This window comes from Cannabis sativa, chromosome 9 (assembly GCF_029168945.1).
Source record: "Cannabis sativa cultivar Pink pepper isolate KNU-18-1 chromosome 9, ASM2916894v1, whole genome shotgun sequence".
Taxonomy (NCBI): Eukaryota; Viridiplantae; Streptophyta; class Magnoliopsida; order Rosales; family Cannabaceae; genus Cannabis; species Cannabis sativa.
This window is the reverse complement of record NC_083609.1, coordinates 44,335,934-44,355,795: the sequence shown is the minus strand read 5'-3', so window position 1 is coordinate 44,355,795 and position 19,862 is coordinate 44,335,934. Positions and strand designations below refer to the sequence as shown.

Sequence of the window (19,862 nt, the reverse complement as noted above, 5' to 3'; positions counted from 1 at the left end):
TTTAAGAAAATCTTCTATTCTTCTCAATATAGTTCAGTTCTCATGTAATATTGTCATAATACATTACTTGTATTTTCAGTACTATTTGGTTGTAATCTCTTATCCCTAAATGAGGAATGAAAATATTCCCCAACCAAAAAAAAGAGACATGGATTTTATATATGCCATTAGAACCATAGATTTTTCACTAATTCTGCACCGTTGAGTTTAGTTTGAATAATGTAAAAAAGTTAGCTAACTTTAATAAACAAATACATCTAAATATATTCTAAATTAAATACGGACAACACATCTCTAAACTCTTTCAAACTATAGAGTCTATATAAGTAATATTATTCTTGTTGTCCCGTTAAATTCCAAGAAGGTTCCACAGGTAATGAACTCTTCAGCAAATTAAGATTATTCAAGAAGAACATATCCTTTAAACACTACAATATTGTCTCACATAATTAGTATTATTGTCCTTACATTAAATTAGGCTTTTATCATGTAAGTTGTGAGAATGGAATTTTCAAGTGTTTGAAAATTATTGAGGTAATATATTTATATATCATATCAGTGGGACATCAACTTAGAAGTAAAGGGATTATTAAGCCAGGCCTTCCAGCAACTGATTCCCTTCTGAGCAATTAGGTCCGATGCCTTCCTATCTGTCAGCTGAAGCTGCCTCTGCTTCTTGCAAAGCATAAAATTCCGAACTCCACATCCTATCTTTGCCGAAGGATTTAATGCTATTAAACACCCAAAAATTTAACATGAAAAGTATTCAATAAAATGACGAACTAAATTCATTTAATGGTATGCAAAATCATATCTAACCAATTATTTTTTCAAAAATAAAAATAATCATCAAGCAATTACAATTAATAAAAGTTTAAGACCTTTCTTAAAGTAACTTTTCATGTGTTTGTGTAAATTTTAGTATTTTTAGTTTCAGAACAGTCAATTTTAGTATTCTTTTTCGTTTCCTAATTAAAGTAACTTTCCATGTGTGTGAGTAAATTTATGATACAAGAATCCATGACTCGTGTTTTCTTTTTCGTTTATACTAATTAAAGAGACAAAGAACCTGCTTTAATTTCTTCTTTTTATTTTTTAATTTTTATTAAATAATATCTCTCCTCTACCCTTCAGGCTTATAGTTATTTATTTATCCGAATTTGATCCCATTAAAATAAAATAAAAAAATGATAAAAAAATATACCCGAATTTGATCCTAAATTTTAGAAAAAAAAAACTCACTTATTATTTATTTATTTATTTTTGAAAAAACGAAAAGAACTCTTATAGGCTTATAGTTTAAAAAATATCCCTGTTTTCGTCTTTTAACTGCTGAATTATTTCTCCCTTAAAATTTAAGTGTGTATTTGGAAGTAACTGTGTAATTATTAAGTAAGACAATTACTAAATGAAAAGTATGTTTGGATATGAGGTGGTAATTACATATGAATTTCTAATATCTTTTTTGGCAAAATAGTTAGTAATTACATGGGAAAATAATATTTTTTAGTAGATAATGTTTAATATGAAAAGTTTTTAGTAATTACACAGTGTAATTACATCCAATTCTGATGGGAGTCCTGATAATTGGAGAGTGTATATAAATTAATTTTACATCCAAACGCGGCCTAAGGAATAATAGTAATTTTATATAAATTAATCTCCAAAATCGTGGGGGAGAAAAATAGTATTACAAGATTCACGCAAACAAAACCTTTTTATTTTAAAAAAACAAAAGAAGAAAAACTTATTATATTATTATAAACCCTTTTTTTTACCAACAAATTATGACAAACTTTTATTACTATTATTATTATTATTATTATTATAAAAAAAAATAAGATTATTATTTTTTTTTTAATATAATCAAAATAGAGAAGAAAACATGTATTGAAATTAGAACGAGAGAGTGAGAGAGATTACGATCAAATCCGGAGTTGGCGCAGTAGAGAAAGAAACGGTCGGAGTCCGTACCAAGAACGGGGAGTCGTCCCTCTCGAGCATAAGATTTAAGAGCATATTCAATCACTGAACCAACGAGATCATCCTCACTCACCACAAACCTCATGGGTCCTGCACTTCCCAGAACATTCACCGTTATCAGCAACCTCTTCTTCTGAGACTCACCATGAGAAGAATGACAGTGAGAATCCATCCCCATCTTCTTCTTCGTCATTTTTTTTCTCACTCTAGCTCCTCTATGTTTTTGACAAAACCCTTTCAACAAAAGAAAAAGAAAAATACAGAGACAAGGAGAGAGATATATGGAGATGGAAATGATTCTGTCTAGTAATAAGGATCAAGGCCGAGGCAGCGGTAGAAGCGGGACTTTATAGTAGAGAAAGGCAGCGCGTGAGGAGTACGCGCGGCAACCCTCAGAGGAGGATGGTGAAGGAGAAGACGAAAGTGCATGAAGAAATTATGTGTGAGCGAAAAGAGTAGAGATTGATGGGAATTGCTGAGAGCCTTTCCTTCTCTTTCCCTGTTTTCTTTAAAAGTGAAAAAGTGCCAATGAGAGTCCAAATAGAAACCTTTGCCTTTTATGCTTTGTTAGTTGGTTTATACTTATATTACAAACACAAACCACCACCGCTCTTTCAATAATTTAATTTAAATATTAATAAATAAATCCAACATTATTAAAAAATAAAAACATTCTTATTTGTTATTATAGGCACGCTTAAAAAAAAAGATTTTTTTAATAATATACTTAAAATACAAACTAATTACAAAAATCTCTTAATAAATCTCAATTACAATAATACCTTGACACATCATCAAAAAATACCTCAATTCCAAACTGATATGCCTGAAATGAAAATAATTCCACATTCCATTTTTTTTTTAAATTTTCCTGTGTTTTCTACAGTAACCTTTTAGTTACTATTAAGAGTTAGTCCCACATTGCTAATGTGTGGAAATAAATTGTGATATATAAGATGAATGGACTATTCTTCTCATTGCCAATTGGTTTTGAGATAAAACCACATGATTCTCAACTTGGTATCAGAGCCATATCCCTTGCGGGAAAGTCTTATACAGATAGTGACCATGTCCGCTCTGATATGGTTCAAGATTGATGAGCAAAAACTAGTCATCATCAAATGGTAGAGAATTGAGCCATATATAAGAACATGGGCTACTCCACTCATTGCCAATTGGTTTTGAGATGGAACCTCATGATTCTTAACATGGTATCAGAGCCACTTGTGATCTGTTGTGAGCCTAAATTGCCGCCGGTCCAAAAAGTCGTTTGTGATCTGTTGTGAGCCAAAGTGCCGCCGGTCCAAACAGATACTTCCGCTGTCTCCCCTTTAACCTCCATTTGGGACCTTTCGGCCAATGTGTGCTAATTTCAAGTGTTGGGGTCTTTGACCTGTTTCAAAATCTACAAATTTCCCGACGTGAGCTCCCACAAATTTCCTGATATTTGGCCTGTGGGATTCTTTCAAATGTCACCCTGTGGTCTCTTAAAGGTCGTTCCTTATACCCACACTTTCCAGGCCCAAACGTGAGGAGGGTGTATTAAGAGTTAGTCCCACATTGCTAATGTGTGGAAATAAATTTGGGATATATATAAGATGAATGGGCTATTCCTCCCATTGCCAATTGGTTTTGAGATGGAACCTCATTCACCTTATCCCCAAATTCTTACAGTTACAAATAATGCCGATAAGAAACTAATTAGTTACTTTTACATTTAAAAAAAAAAAAAACTTTTATTTTTATATCATATAGTTTGACATACAATTTAGTTACCTCTAAAACTTATTTGTAAACATCTTAATAATTAAATATTTATTTTAAGTTGTATTATGGTATCTTATTATGTAAAATATATTTGGATAACCTTAAAGTTTATTTTTGAAACTAATGAGTTATCATATAATATAATAAGCTACCATTTTTTATATGCCATTTACTTTATATATATTTTTGTTATTTTGAAATCTATGTGTTTATTTTTAGATTATATTACATTATTTTGTTGTTTAAATACTTTTACATTACTTTTTTATTTTTCTTTTTTAACAATATTTATGTTACCTTCAAGTTTATTTAATAAATTAATAAGTCACAATAAAGTAGAAAAAAAACTCACATAATTTACTAGTAAAAATTTTTCAAAAAAAAAAATTACTAGTAAAATATTTAAATATTTAAATTGCTAAATCGTTTGAAATTACATTTTTAATGACCTTTTAAGTTTATCGTAGAAACTAATTAGATTTTATATAATATAACAAGTAAACATATATATGAAATAATTTTATTTAGTATAAGCATTTTTATTTTTAAAAATACATTTGATTTGTTAACTAAATAAAAGTTACAGAATGGTAACTAATCAGTATATAATTTGAGATACATTTTCGGTTTCTTCTAAAATTTAATTGTATACATCTTAATAATAAATTAGTTATTTTTATGTTATACTATAATATCTTACTATTTAAAATACATTTGAGTAACCTCCAAGTTTATTTTATTGTAGAAAGGGTAGAAACTGATTACAAATTAAGTTTTCTTTAAAATATTAATATAATTTAATGGTAACTAATCAGTATATGGTATCATAGGTACCTCAATAGTGTAATTTATTTTTGAAATAAGGAAAAAATATATGTTCCCACATCTTAAAATGATCACATTAAAGAGTAGATCACGATGATAATTTTTTTAACTTAAGCAAGTAACGATATGGTCAGAAAATAATTGTACGAATTTGGTTACTTTTTGGTTAACTAAATGAAAAAATATATATATATATATATATATATTTGCTCATCATCACCATAATTAAAAGTAACTATTTAGTTGCTTATGATACCGAAAATAAAACTTAGAAGTAACTATGAAGTTACTTTCCCACACAACATGAAAATGATTCATTCTTTTATTAATATGTATTTTTTATTGATATAAAAAAGCTTTTCAATTACTAATGATGTCAATAAAAAATATCGTGATGTTGGAATTTTTGGTGGTGACTGATGATATTTAAATTAACATAATATTAATTGGTTACTTATAAGTTTTTTAATTTTATAATTATACAATAGTGACATGTAACTAACCAGTATATAATTGATATGGTTAGTAACTAAATAGTTATTTTGATTTTGACAAAAGTGAAAAAATATATACTTTTCACATTTTAAAATGATTACATTAAAATGTAAGTGGCAATGATACTATTTTCTTGAGCTCAACAAATATATAACTATTTTTAAAGTTATAAAAAAAAAAAGTGAAATTGATAAAGTTAAAGATAGAGAGAAAAAGAGACAAAAGAGAAAAAAAAATAATAGGATGCAACACATAGGCTGCAGTAGAGTCAGACTAACAATATTAAAAAAATACAAGTTCATGATCAAATTAAAAGGTAAATTACGGTCTTAAAAATGAGCAAAATTATTTTTACAATTTAATTGTAAAATATGTGTGCATGTAAATTTTTCTAAAAAAAACTACTTAATATACTTACAAAAAGCTACTACTTTAATAGTGTTATAAGAAGTATGTGAAATTTAATACGTATTAAAACTTGTACTAAATTTAAATAATTTTGTGTTAAATTTGACACACAATAAATACTACTTTTTTATTTACATTACTTATGAAGGAAACTGAATTTAATAAATATTAAGCTACACAAAATATGATTAAGAAGAAAATTAGACACTAATTTTTACGTAGTTAGGGTATTAACGAGTTTTAGTAATCACAATTATTTAGCTCTTGGTTTACACTACATTTCCAGTTTTTGGACACTAGACATTCTAACCCTTTGCATGAATGGTTGATTCAATATTTATATGCATATTATTTGTAATGACCACATATAGTTAAATCATGAAAATTTGCAAATAAATAAAAGATTTGATTATTATTTTATGATTATGTTCTTCTTAGTAGAAAATTATGGCTTATTGTGAGAAATAGGCCTTAGGAGAATATTTTCTCAATTATGGAGATGTATATAAATTTTAAATGTAAATATATATTATATATGAAATTTTATGATTTTCATGTTTTATGCTCGGTAACAGTAATGCAACGATTTAATCATTAGAGTCAAATAAATATGGTTAAGTATCTCAGAATTAGCGAACCAAGATAGTTTTTGGGATTTATTTGGAATTATAGTTTTAGACCATTTTACCTCTAGTTAGTGAGGTTACTTCTTAGTGAAATAAAGGGTAAAATTGTCTTTTAGCTTTTATTTTATTAGTGGAAAATTAGTGGAATTTTTAGATAACTCTCTAGGTTTTATTGGATAGATACAAGCTGAATAAAATAAAGATTTTTATTAATGATAAACATACACCTGAATCAATGAATTTTCTCCCTTTCTTTTTCCCTAGCTTTGGCCCAAACTAGAATCAAGGAAAACAAAATTTTCCTTCAACAATTTCTAATCAAGCTAAGCTTATTTTGGCACCAACTCATAGCAGCTATGGAGGAGGCAATCTAAGGTAAGCTTTAGCAACTTATCCTCTTAAAATTTTAAGTGTAAAGTTAAGTTTGAAAATGTTATTTTGGGGAATTGTTTCTGTATGTGTTGGGGATGTTTTAGGATGTTTTGTTAAGTTATTTTGAGTTATTATTGGGTGGTTTTGTGGCTAATGTGGATTTTGAGCTAGGTTTGAGTTTTAAAATTCAAACTTAGCTCAACAATAGTGAATTTAGATTCAGGGCCTTGATGATATTTTTACTGGTTGAATTATGTTATTTATGTCTTGATTGGGTGTTTTGGAGCTTTGTACGAAGTTTGGGGTAGTTTTCTAGGTAGAAAACCTAGAAAAACAACCTGCCATTTTTAGGAACTTTTCCTAGTCTTATTTTTTTGTGTGTGTGTGATTTCTCGATATTTAGGGTATTTTCATGCCATTTATCATTAGAAAAACTTTTAGTTTTGAGTTTAAAGTCCCTAAATGTGATTTAGCGGGTCACTTCCAGTTTTACGTAAATTGTTACTTAGGATCTTAAATTGTCGAACAACAATTTCCACTCAGGGTTACCGTCATACTTGCATTCGGAATTAAGGTAAGATTAGTATAATAGTTGCATATATGAATACATGTTTAGTGTGCATGTTATTGGGATTTATACGCTAAAAGAAAGTAATTAAAGGAAAATATATTAATGAATATATGAAATACAATTATAAGATAAATGATACATTAATTATAATAGTATAATTATTAAATATCTAAAAATTCTTTATTCATATGGAGAAGGTATAATCTTGTAAGGATGTACAAGAGAATTAAGATTATACGATATGAATAAAACAAGTCGGTAGTGTATTAAAGTAATGAGAATCTTTAATATGGAACTACTAAGTACGATTTTCTATACACTATACTTCTAGTGTGTATGATTTTGATTCAGATCACATATGTGGATAGACATGTAATAAAGGTGATGTGTATAATTTGATTATGCATGACTGAACCGATATGTAATAAACATCTTTCATTAATGTGTCGTTTACCATGAAAGAGTTATTCATATCACAACGATGATCATTAGTACATCAGTCTAAATCCTGAGTATATGCTAACCCTGAAAATTGACAGAGTTGCTTTTGAGAATAGTCAACAATTAGTCTCGAAGGTTGAGAGACGTTGACTGTAAGAGTCGGTCAAGGAGTGACTATATAAACGTGTATGGCCCATGGCTCATTAACCTCGAGAATCAATTCTTGCAAGTCTCAGGGTATATCCATGCAACTCGAAGGTCAATCCCGTAACAACTCACGAGTAGAGTTAGTAAGATCAATTTACTATGTTACAAATGTTAGAGGACTTTCATAATGATTCTTTCAGAGTTAGAATTTTTAATAAACATAAGATCCACAGATCCCTTTCTCATCTTTCCAACGCATCTTGAATCATCCGATTCTAACATATATCGAGAGAGTTATATCTTAAATACTAAGACTGGTGAATTGTGACAACTAGGTGTGCGAGGCCATGTGCTAGTGTATGAGCCCATGAGCTATTACGCGAGCCCATGAGCTATTGTGTGAGCCCATGCGCTGTTTGATGAGCCGAGGAGCATTTGGGTGGGTCGTAGAGCATTTGTGTGAGCTGTGGAGCGTTTACGCAAGTGGTAAAACATGAGTGTGAGCCGTGGTGAAGCATTCATTTGAGTCACGGTAGAGCATCCGTGCAAGCCATGGTAACATCCGTGCAAGGGCATACCATGTGACAAAGCAAAACAGCACGGCAATGAGACAAGGGCTCGCATGAGAGCCCATGAGAGGCTCACAAGCGAGAAGGTGAGTGGGTGTGACACAGTAAAGCAACACGACAATGAGACAAAGGCTCACATGCGAGCGGGTGATTGTGTGAGATGCAGTGAAGCAACATGGTAGGAAGACAAGAGCTCGCATAGTGGGTGGTGTGTGCGATGCAGCGAAGCAACACAACATCAAGATAAGGGCTCGTATGAGAGCCCATGAGAGACTTGCATGTGAGAGGGTGAGTGTGTGCGACGCAGCAAAGTAACATAGCAACGAATAAGGGCTCGCATGAAAGCGGGTGAGTGTGTACGACACAGAAAAGAACCACGGCAGCAAATAAGGGCTCGCATGAGAGCCCATGAGAGGATCACATGCAAGCGGGTGAGTGTGTGGGACACAGCGAAGCAACAAGGCAACGAATAACGGCTCGCATGAGAGCCCATGATAGACTCGCATGCGAGGGGGTAAGTGTATGCAATGCAGCGAAGCAACACGGTAGCAAGACAAGTGCTTGCATGAGAGCCCATGAGAGGCTTGCATGCGAGCGGGTGAGTGTGTGCAAGTGCGATGCAACACAGCTATGAGACAGGGGCTCACATGGAAGCATGCATGTGTGCAAATTTCTGCGAGCGTCCATGCATGTACGTATGTGCATGCAAGCCTATTAGTGTGAAAACGTTACGAAGTGCTGAGTATGTTGTTTGTGTGAAGAGAAGTGATGGTGGAATTTGAATTCACATCAAAGAGGATACCGTTAGAGGGGAATCGAAGGACAAGGCGTGCAATGGAGAAACGTACAACCACACCTTCTACAAACTCTGAAAGCAAGGAGGTACGAGTAGTGGAGGCAACACACCTGCAAGGTATGAGAACCCGACTGAGGGTACACTGCAGTTACACTCTTGCAACTAGGGACCACACACCTGCAACCAGGGACCACACACCTGTAACTGGGGACCACACTCCTACAGCCAAGGACCACACTCCTGCAACTGGGGACCACCTAACACCAGACAAAGGCACGGAGCGCAAGGCTACCTCCTGCACCTACGACGTGAAGCTTGAAAGCGACACATTGTCCCCTTAGGTCCGCCTTGTACTTCAGCCCATTAGAACCTATAAATACCCCTTTTTAGATGTGAGATGTGGTTGGAAAATTATTCTTGTAACTTGACCTTGAGAGAAATAGAAAGTTTATCATTTTCTCTCCATCTTTTGATAGAAATTGGAATTCATATTTTATATTTCTTTTTGTCTTAGATCTGTTCTTGAAGCATAGTTTTATTTTTTGGCCAACAAGTTAGTTGACAAGTTCTCACTATCAACAGTATACATGAACCCCTATTTGTGTTCATTGTGTTCTTTGATTCACTCGTTAAAGTTTTTTTAGAGAAGATGATTCTTAAAAAATCCATTTTAGGAGCTCAATTACATAAGTGGCTGGGAACATGTCATACTGTAATATCCCGATAAACCTAACGGTGAATGATTAGGGTTTAATATATATTATGGGATTATTCAGATAATGAGTGAGATTATGATCCTACTAATCTATTTTAGCATAAATTATAAATTTTATGATAAGTGGATAAATAAGTGTAATTTATTAATTACAGAGATTTATATAGCATGTGTAAATATAATATGAGCTGTTTGTGGAATATAAATAATTTTCAAGTTTGGCAACCTTAGAGACTTGATCGGAGGTCAAAATGTCATAATAGTTAAATTAGTGGTTTTGATGGGAATATTAAAGTAAGTTAATATTAAATTATAGGGGTAATAAGAGGTACATGAGGTTTGACCTAATGCTCAAGATTACAGATTTCTTAGTGGCTAAGAAATAATAAAATAATTTTTATTAGGGATATTGGCGGCTAAACCACCTTAACTTTACTGTTTGTAACACTTAACCACAAAAATTAAATTTTTGGCGGCTAAACTACTTAAACCCTGGTTCTGTTTTGCTCTGCACACCTTCGTCCGAAAATCACAGTTAAGTGCCACAGTGGACTGTCCACGTGGCAAATTTTTAGTTGTCCACGTAATATTAGTTTTGAAAAATAATTATAAATATTTAAAAAAAATTAAAAAAAATCAGAAAAATAAATTTAAATATTTTTTTTCCTTTTTTTTTTCTCTTTTTCTTTTTCTTTCTCTTTCTTCTCGAGAGAACCCCCTCCCCTAACCCTTATTCTTCTTCTTCTTCTCAATAGAACACCCTCCCAAATCGAGAGATTTATTTTTCTAGAGCGATAAAGGAACTAGACCCACTCACTCTGTTAATCCGGTAGCCATGGGAAAGGATCTAAGCGACAACCAAGTATCTTCAATGAAGGAGGCTTTCACCCTATTCGACACCGACGGCGATGGTCGGATTGCACCGTCGGAGCTAGGGATTTTGATGCAGTCTCTGGGAGGAAACTCGACCCAAGCCCAGCTGAAATCCATTATCGGTGAGGAAAAGCTCACTGTGCCCTTCGATTTCCCTCGATTCTTGGACCTCATGGCTAAGCACATGAAGCCCGAACCCTTCGATCGCCAGCTCCGCGATGCTTTCACGGTCATCGATAAGGAGTGCACTGGCTACGTCTCCGTCACTCAGCTCCGGCACATCCTTACCAGCATTGGCAAGAAGCTTGAGCCAACCTAATTCGATGAGTGGATCCGGGAGGTTGAGGTCGGTTCCGATGGGAAGATCCAATACGAAGATTTTATTGCAAGAGTGGTAGCTGAGTAAACCATTGTTGTGTTGTTGATGGTGCATTTCGTGTGTGTTTTTAGCTCTGATGATATGATATAGTGATATGGGTTTGGAGGGCCAAGGACTTGTCGAGAAGAAAAAGAAAGAGAAAGAGAAAAAAAAAGAAAAAAATAAGATTTTTTTTCATTTTTATAAATTATTTTTTTTTTAATTTTTAAATTATTTTTAGTATATTTAAAATTAAAATTTCGTGGACTACTAAAAATTTACCACGTGTACAAGTGTGTATACACCATGTCACTTAACTGTGATTTTTGGACGGGGTGTGTAGAGCAAAATGGAACCAGGGTTTAGGTAGTTTAGCCGCCAAAATTTCGATTTTTGTGGTTAAGTGTTACAAACCGTAAAGTTTAGGTGGTTTAGCCGCTAATATCCATTTTTATTAATAAAGTTTTAATATTATTATTATGTATATATCATTATTATTTTTATTATTATTATTATATTTATTATGAGTATTATTTTTATTATTATTAATAAATTTAAACTTATCTGTATATATATATATTAAAACCTTTAAACAAAACTCAAAATAAAAAACCTACCCTGCTTCACCTTCATGTGACAAAACTACCACCTCCTCCATCCTTTTTTTTTCAAAATTTCAGCCAAAAACTTAGTGTTTCAAGCCCTGATAGCAGCTAGGTAGTGAATCATTGAAGGAGAACATGGGTAAGAATCCATTTCCTTTTCAAAATTGAAAAGTTAATTTTTATATGTTGACTTTGTGCTTTAGAATGGTTATGGAATTTGTGATCTCGTGATTTTGTTTTTGGGTTGCTATGGGATTGATTTCGATGCTTATTTGTTGGATTTAAGGTGGTTTTAAAGTAGAAATCGAGTGTGAGCTTTTAAAGCTCAAAGCTCGATCTTTAATGGTGTTTTTTGTTTAAGGACTCATTTTTTATTTCTGTTACACTGAAACTGTTGTATGGATGATATATATGTGTCCTGTGAAGTTTGGAATGATTTGGATAGGTTTCGGTGGAGTTTTGAGAGGTATAAAATTTGGGGTTCCTATTTCCTACAGAAAATGATCCACTGTTTTGTTTTTTGGAAAACAGTTAACTGTTTCTCGCCAAGAAACTGCAAGAAAACGGCTAACCATTTTTTAAAATGGCAGGCCATTTCTAATGGTGTTTTTGAACCCCGTTGTCCATATTTTCTCAAAGTTTGAAGTAGGGGTACCCTAGTGACCTATAGTGGAAGCCTTGGAAATGAATTTTGGACCTAGAATAGGTTAGATCATTTGGTTAATAGTTCTTTTGTTGTTATGACATAGGGCCCGGGGTCGTTGATCATTCTCTATATAGGTCGGCCAACATACCTGGACCGAAACCTGAGGTAAGAAAAGTATATTTGTTCCACATGGCATGATAAGATACGATTATTATCATAATGACTCAATTATGATTGAGATAATAAAACGGTGATTAACGTAAAAGTAAATTAAGATTATGACGTCATTTAAAACCACTGTTAGGTTTCTTGATTATCGATTGTATCATTAGACAATGGCAATGCTATATGGATGCCAGATTAGGGCATCGACTTGTCTAATAAGGCAATGTGATATATGGATACCAGGTTAGACCATCAGCTTGCCTGATAAGGTAATGTGATATATGAATGCCAAGTTAACGCATTGATTTGCCTAATTATGCAATGGTAACTTCTCAGATTAATAAATATAATTAGTTTTATTATATAATCACCAAAATATTATTGTTTAATTATTTTATAATATTAATATAGATATTATATTATCATATGTATTTTTTTATTACTTTTCTTGCTAAGTCTTTGTGACTTATGGGTGCTTTGTGGTGGAGGTAAGGGTAAAAAAAAGTTAGAGTAGCCATGAGGTGATGGTCTTCTCCGGCAAATGTACATATTGGCCTTTCTGGCTTATGTGACCGAGTTGTCAAGAGTTGTTTTCAATTGTATCTGCTGCGTGTTTTGACTTACTATTTTATATAGTCCTTTTGTAAAACTTTTGTAACAGGAATCTTTGGAACAAAGTTTTAGAGTCATTGTGTTGTTTATTACTAGAGTTTTATTTTAGTAGAGTTTTTAATATTATCACGAATTTTAATAACTAATTAATCTATTATTACTAAACTAAACTACAGACACGTGGCATCCCTAAAGGTTAGGGTGTTACACATACAATAATAGAATTGAAGCTTTTCTAACGAATCAACTATTAGCTCTCTTATAATGTTAATTCTAGAAGTGCTAACAGTTGGATCCAAATCTATAATAAGTTATAGATCAACTGTTCACATTGAATTAATAGTACATAAGGAGTGAAGAGATAATTTGAAGGGTAAAACAGTAATTTTGACCATCTCTAATTATGAACTAATAATTTGAGGGTGAACTTCTTATATTGAATATATCAATGAACTACAAGTAAGAACTCTATAAATATAATTTTATATTATCAAAGATTGTAATTCTATATTTATAGTGGAGTAATAATAGAATTGATAAACCAAGTTTGTAATATCCCGAAAATTATATTGATATTTATTTGGCCATATTTTATTAAATATGTAATTATGTGGATATTAGAGTAAGATTATAATCTTACTTAAGCTAATTACGAGTTAATTAGTGAAATTTGAGTGAACGAATAAATAAAACGTAATTTATTAATTACGGAGATTTTATTAGAATATCTGGGTATCGTGGATACCATTTTTGAAATAAAATATCTTCGGGTTCGGCGATCGTGGGAACTTAGCGGAATGGTTGGATATGTCACGATAATAAATTATGGATAAGAATGGGAATTATCTCGGATTAGGATAGAACTTTAAGTTGTCGGTTTGGTGGATTAGTTAGAATTACTAAAATGCCCCTAGGTTTTAATAGTTTAATTTTCCTTTAGAAGGGCAAAATGGTCTTTTTCTTGGATTAAATATTATTTTGTTTTTAGCGTTGATGATCTAAATTTTTAGTATTAGATATATATGCTGAATATTATATTTTTTTGAAAGAATAACCTAGTAACTTAGAAACTAAGGAACACCAATGCATCACCTCTCCCTCTCTTTCTCGAGCAAGATAGCACCAGCCAAGCAGGGGGAAATTCTTCGCCATTTTTCTTGAATTTGAGCAGATTTTTGTACCTAAACTCAACCTAGAAGCTATTGAGGTAAGTTCTATGCTTTGTGAATTGAGAATTGTAAGTTTTGAGTTGGGTTTAGGTTAGGATTTTGTAATCTTGAGGTTGTGGAATTAAACTGGGTTGAGGTTGTGTTCTTAGATTTGTTTTTAAGTGTGTTGGAGTTTGAATTGAATGGTTTCTATGGCTGTTGGATATTATTTTAGTAAGATGAAGTTAAAATGAGTTTTCTTCACTTGAATATGTAATTTTAACTCAATGGTTGAATTGTTGTTAGTGGATGGGTTTAATACTTTGATTTATGCTAAATATACTATTCTGGAGCTGTGTATCAGGTTTGGTGAAGATTTGGTTCGAGTTTGGGGAAAGGAACCCTAGATTTCCTGGTCTGCCAAAACCGGTCCACCGGTTGGTTCTGGTGTGCCAGAACTGGTCAACCGCTTGCCTTGCAGGGGAAATTTTTTGGGTTTTCCACAGGATTTGGTTTTGGCTCGGGGTTTTACCCAATATCTATTTTAGGTTATTTATGTGTAGTATGAAATTTTATGGGGTGTTGGAGATTAGGTTTTGTCAGGTTTTAGGAATTAGGTTTATCTTAGAGATTTTGGTTAAAGTATTTATTGAGAGTTGTTATCATGACATAAGACCCGGTATTGTCAAGCTTTGATTCTATTTAGATGGGATGCACGCTAAACTTCTGGACTGAGGTAAGAAAAGTATTAAATACTGTATAAAGTTAATATTATGATTGTTACAGTATCGATTAAGATTGAAATCTCGATATATGTTGTTGTGACTTAATCTTAATCGAGGTTAACGATATGTACTGGTTGTGACTCGATTATGATCGAGGGTAATAGTAGGAAACGATTATCATCATTGTGACTCGATTATGATCGAGGGAAATGATAGGAAACGATTATCATCGTTGAGACTCGATTGTAATCGAGGGTGATGATATGAAACGATTATTATCGTTGTGACTCGATTATGATCGAGTAAAAGAAACGGTCATTACTGTTATGAGTAATTACTCTTAAAACCGCGGATAGGTTTCTTACTTATCGTTTGCTGTATCGGAGAACGATAGTGACATAAGTAGCTCGTGGTTAACGAGTGGTAAGGGTACTTTATAAAGTACCAGGATTGTGTGATTACGAAGTTGTGAAATGACTTAAGCATGTTATTATGTGATGAGTTGTAACTGGATATATCTGCATTATAATGTGAATGAACGGATTTTATATTGCTTCAGAAATTAGTTTCTTTTCTTCCAGAATCTTAGTGACTCACGAAATGTAAGAATTCGTGTTTATAGAGATCTAAGATTAGAGTACTTTATGAAGCACTGAGATTAGGGGGTTATGGTAATGTGTGGATTAGAGTGTTTTATGAAGCACCGAAGGTGAGTATTTATAATGATGTATGTTCAGGGTGTTGTATGAAACACAGAGATTGTTGATTATGAATAGCTATAAATATACTTGATTATGTAATAAGTGTGCTCTCATAGACGTCAAGTTATTTATGCACCTTGAATGTGTAAGACCTAATGGTATGTATATTACATTGTAATGAATTTTGCTAGCACTTTCTATAATTTTATTTAGTAGCTTTTCTTGTTGAGTCATTGTGACTCACGGGTGCTTCGTGGTGCAGGTAAGGAAGTTAGAAGTTGTGTTCGGCCATGAGTCAGAGGTCTCCTAGCAAAGTACATATCAGTCGTGGGGTCTTGGCTTCTGGGAAACAGGATTGAATTCTTTTCTATGTTTTGAAATGTAACCTATTGTAAAAAAAATCTTATAAACAGGGGATCTAGTATTATGGTGTACTTAGTATATAAGTTTTATTTCAATTTAATCAAGGTAAAAGTTTTTAATTAAACCATACTTTTTCTAAACTAATAGATTAGTAAGAAATAAGTTTGTAAAACCACACACACGTAGCGTCCGTGAGGGTCAGGGCGTTACAAAGTTATTCTATTGATGAGATCGACAGAATCAAGTGTTTATTGGAATTGTGAATTATAGGTTCATGATCCCCGAGTTACCTCTATACAATATTGTACATGTGAGGATTTTATTTTATGAGTAAATTTGAGTGAGAATTAATTTCTATGAGAAATAAATTCTTAAGGCAAAATAGTAAATTATGAAATTATTGTTTTGAATAATTATGACAATTATGAAATGTAAAATTAATAGTACTTTGTTTTATTAGATAAAACTATATTAATTAGTTAAATATAATACTATTCTAAAATAATATTAAAGAGAGAAATATATTATTTTAAAGAAAATAATATTTATTTTAATCTTTGTGAAATATGAAATTAATGACGATTAATTAATTATTATTATTATTGGAAGAATAAATAATAAATATTATTTATGGTAAAATTGAGAAACTAATTTTGGACCTTAAAATATTACTCACATGTGTAAGCATGATCCACAAGTGTAGGGTGACATATAAAGGTCTATGTTAATTTTTTTTATTATATTATTAGTTAAAATAATTCAAATTAAATTAATTAATTAGCTTTTGATAATTGAATTAAATATATTATAGTATAATTTATTTAATTAAAAAGATAATAATATAATAAAAGGATTTAACTGATTTCCATTAATCAGTTATGAGATATTTATATTTGAATTTGAATTATGAATTTACATCATATTAGATATTTTCTTTTATTTTAAAGGACTAACTAGAATGATTTATTTATAACATTATATATATATGATATATATTAAAATAAACCCACAACTCAGAGTGTAACAAGTAGATAAAATAGAAATTGATTTTTCACTCTAATTCTCTCTCTCTCTCTCTCACGCCTCTCTCTCTCTCTCTCTCTCTCTCTCTCTATCTCTCTCTCCTCAGTCTCACACGCTACATACAGTATAGTGTGGTGTAAGATTGTGATCAATCCTATCTCAATTATAGAGTCTCGTGTGCTGAGAATACACTATAATACATAAATTTGTCCATCTTATAAAATCTAATAGCCTACTCTATTCTTGAGTATTGAGGCTGGCTTAGAAGATTGTTGTGTGAACTCTTCAGTAAAAGTTCTTGCATTGGATGATCATAATTATACTAAAAGATAGCGAGGATTCCCTGATAGGCTACAAAAGGTATTGCCTCTCTATTCATTAGTCTAGTTTTAATCTATATATTATGTTGAGATCCTTGGGCTTGGAGTTCACATTTAATAAAATATTTTTATCAAATCCGCTTCCATTTTTTTTTAACTCTGATATGGACTCTAAAAACCAGCACATGTCAGTTCCCATCAGAATATCATTTCCCGGTATTAGTGAGGTGTACATAGAGTTGTACTATAGATATATGTTAGGCATATTAGTAGCCATTAGATTAGCATATTAGGATATTTTTGAAGTGTACATAAAGTTGCACTGAGATATCAACAAATATCTGCTAGGTTTTCAGAAAGTATGAACTAATTTTTATCACATCAGTACCACTAGAGTACTAGTATAGGCTGATTCGTGGTTAGTCATACTTTTGTCAAGAACGTTCCTGACCTAGTTATAGAATTGTGATTAGGTGTATGGGCGCCTGGTTACGGTCTGGTTATATGTTTATATTTATGCTTTTCTTATTAAGATTGTCGACTCACAGTTATTATTTGCATGTCCAGGTAAGAGCTAGAATTGAACCGGAATGAGTTTAGAGTTGCGTGAAGATTGTACGTATCAAGATGGTTAGACCTAGAGTGTTCAGGTCTTTGGGACAGTTCAGGCTCACTTTGTGTTGGTCGTTGGGAAATAGGTTTAGTATAAAATATATTTTGAAAATAGTAAACTTTTAACGGGAACCTGGAGTTATGTAAATTAGGTTTATCTATTAAAGTTTAAGTTATTTAAAAAGTTTAAATTAATTACATTTTTCAACAAACCATTTGATCAGCAAAAGTGTACACAATAATTAAGAAAATACTATAGTGTGCCTAAATTAGTAGGGCCTTACATTATTGATGAGTCGGACTGATCTGGACCCATTAAGGTTCCTTATGGTGGTATAATTTGATCTATTGGGCTGAGTAGGTGAGACCCAATGTGGATCTTGTTGGATTATATTTTACCAGGATCTAAATTTACTACCATGTATGTTATTTAACACCCTAAATATGAATTTCTAAAACAATGTAATTTAAACACATGTAAAGTTTAAGAATCCTTATAGTGGGTGCAGCGGAATTAAATGACTCATTCCGCTCAGATCTCGAACCCTTGTATCCTTTCTGTAGCAGAGTATCACCAAGATCTGAGCCCGATTCTCCTTCTCTTGAATTTCAATTCTTCACAGTCTTACACACTATGATTGAGGACCAACTTGTTATAAGTGGGCATGTACTCAATCACTAATGGCTGAATTTTTGTTTGTGAAGAAGAGGCTATAGTATTTCAAATTGAAAAAGAAGAAAAGGAAGAGCTCTCATTAACCTAGAGAGAAAACTAAGTTTTTAGCTTTGGAGGCATTAGTTGGATAATGAGACAATAGCCTTCCTTTTATACTATTCTTCAATAGGGTTAGGATTGAATTATTATGAATAAAAAATTGATAAAAATAGAGTGAAAACCCTTTTGATGGCCGGCCACTTAATGGGCCCCACAATAGTTTGGGCTTTGTCATTTTTTTTTAACTATTTTATCTATTTTTCACAAATACTATTTTTTGCACTTTCAACCCTATAAATGCCAAAACTATTTATTTGATAATTAAAATAACTATCAAATAAAATTTTCATTTATAATATTTATTAATTAGACTCCATAAAGTCTCTTAATTAACAAATAAACCCAAAAACAATATTTTTTAACAATCAAGCCATATCTTAGTGAAAAATTCATAAACTAGACATAGTCTAATTTTTGAATTATAATTGATCAATTAAAATTAATTAACTGAGTCTTACAAGCAGTTTGTCTAAACTAGTATTGTAAAGCCCGCTTAGTTAATTTGGAAATTATCAGTTGTTTATGATTTTTTATGAAATTATTTATAGCTATTTAAATAATTTATTACTGTATTTATGGAATTCAGAAATGCATGATTGTGTTATCAGTAGTTTTTCATATTTTGCATTTCCGGTGTCTGGTATTTTGGAACTCGGCGTTTGGCTCAGTAGAAATCACAACTTAGTATGTTAGTAGTTTGGGGACGGGTTTTAGACATTGGGAATGTCGGGAATGGCCGGGAATTTAGAATTTCCCAAAAATACCCCTTTAGTATGATTTATGTGATTTTATGGTGGAGGGGCAAAATGGTCTTTTTGCCCCAATGACTTTTGTCTTTTAGTGACTTTTTCTTTGGAAATTAAATGGTTATTTTATTTTAATTAGTGGCTGAAATAAATGGTTTAAGTGGTTTTATTCATTTTACTCTTCTCATTTTTAACACTTAGCAAAATTAGAAAACTTTGAAAAAGAGAATTTTCTCTCATTCTCTTTCTATTTTCGGCTGGTGCATGGGATTCAAAGGGCTGGGTTTTTCCATCAATTTCTAGCTAGATTCATCATCACTTTGGAACTCTTGTTTGTGGTAGGTGTTTCTTAATTTTTCCTCTTTTGTTTTCTTGAGAAAAATGGTGAAAAGATGAGTAAAATGCATGCTTTTGTGGCTGTTATTATTGCTGTGTTTGGTTGTTGATTTCTGAGGTTTAAAGCATGTTTAATTGA

At 31.9% G+C, this 19,862-nt stretch overlaps 1 protein-coding gene, 1 long non-coding RNA gene and 1 pseudogene across 3 annotated transcripts; 2 read left to right on the top strand and 1 right to left on the bottom strand.

The window, feature by feature from the left end:
* Window positions 1-295: 295 nt before the first annotated feature.
* Window positions 296-2,562, bottom strand: LOC115722008 (uncharacterized). Of its 2 annotated transcripts, none has more exons than XM_030651124.2 (2): window positions 1,924-2,562; window positions 296-731 (listed from the first exon to the last, which is right to left on the bottom strand). In XM_030651124.2, exons 1-2 carry the CDS (start codon window positions 2,174-2,176, stop codon window positions 556-558), a joined length of 429 nt encoding a protein of 142 aa, XP_030506984.2. In that variant the 5' UTR covers window positions 2,177-2,562; the 3' UTR covers window positions 296-555. The 2 variants fall into 2 exon arrangements, with proteins under 2 accessions (XP_030506984.2, XP_060959924.1); XM_061103941.1 differs by having other exon boundaries at window positions 296-707; window positions 1,924-2,551.
* A 3,711-nt stretch (window positions 2,563-6,273) lies between these two features.
* On the top strand, window positions 6,274-16,035 carry LOC115724210 (uncharacterized). The gene is made up of 2 exons (XR_004013020.2): window positions 6,274-6,479; window positions 15,811-16,035. It is a non-coding gene; the product is annotated as an uncharacterized LOC115724210 (long non-coding RNA).
* On the top strand, window positions 10,485-11,203 carry LOC115724209 (probable calcium-binding protein CML13; annotated as a pseudogene).
* Window positions 16,036-19,862: the final 3,827 nt, after the last annotated feature.

What these genes read in the sequence shown, in the direction of transcription:
- LOC115722008 (XM_030651124.2), bottom strand. Translation starts at nt 2,176, where the DNA reads ATGACGAAGAAGAAGATGGGGATGGATTCTCACTGTCATTCTTCTCAT. An exon ending in CGCCAACTCCGGATTTGATC is followed by an intron (nt 732 to 1,923) that starts GTAATCTCTCTC and finishes GGTGTTTAATAG; the next exon opens with CATTAAATCCTTCGGCAAAG.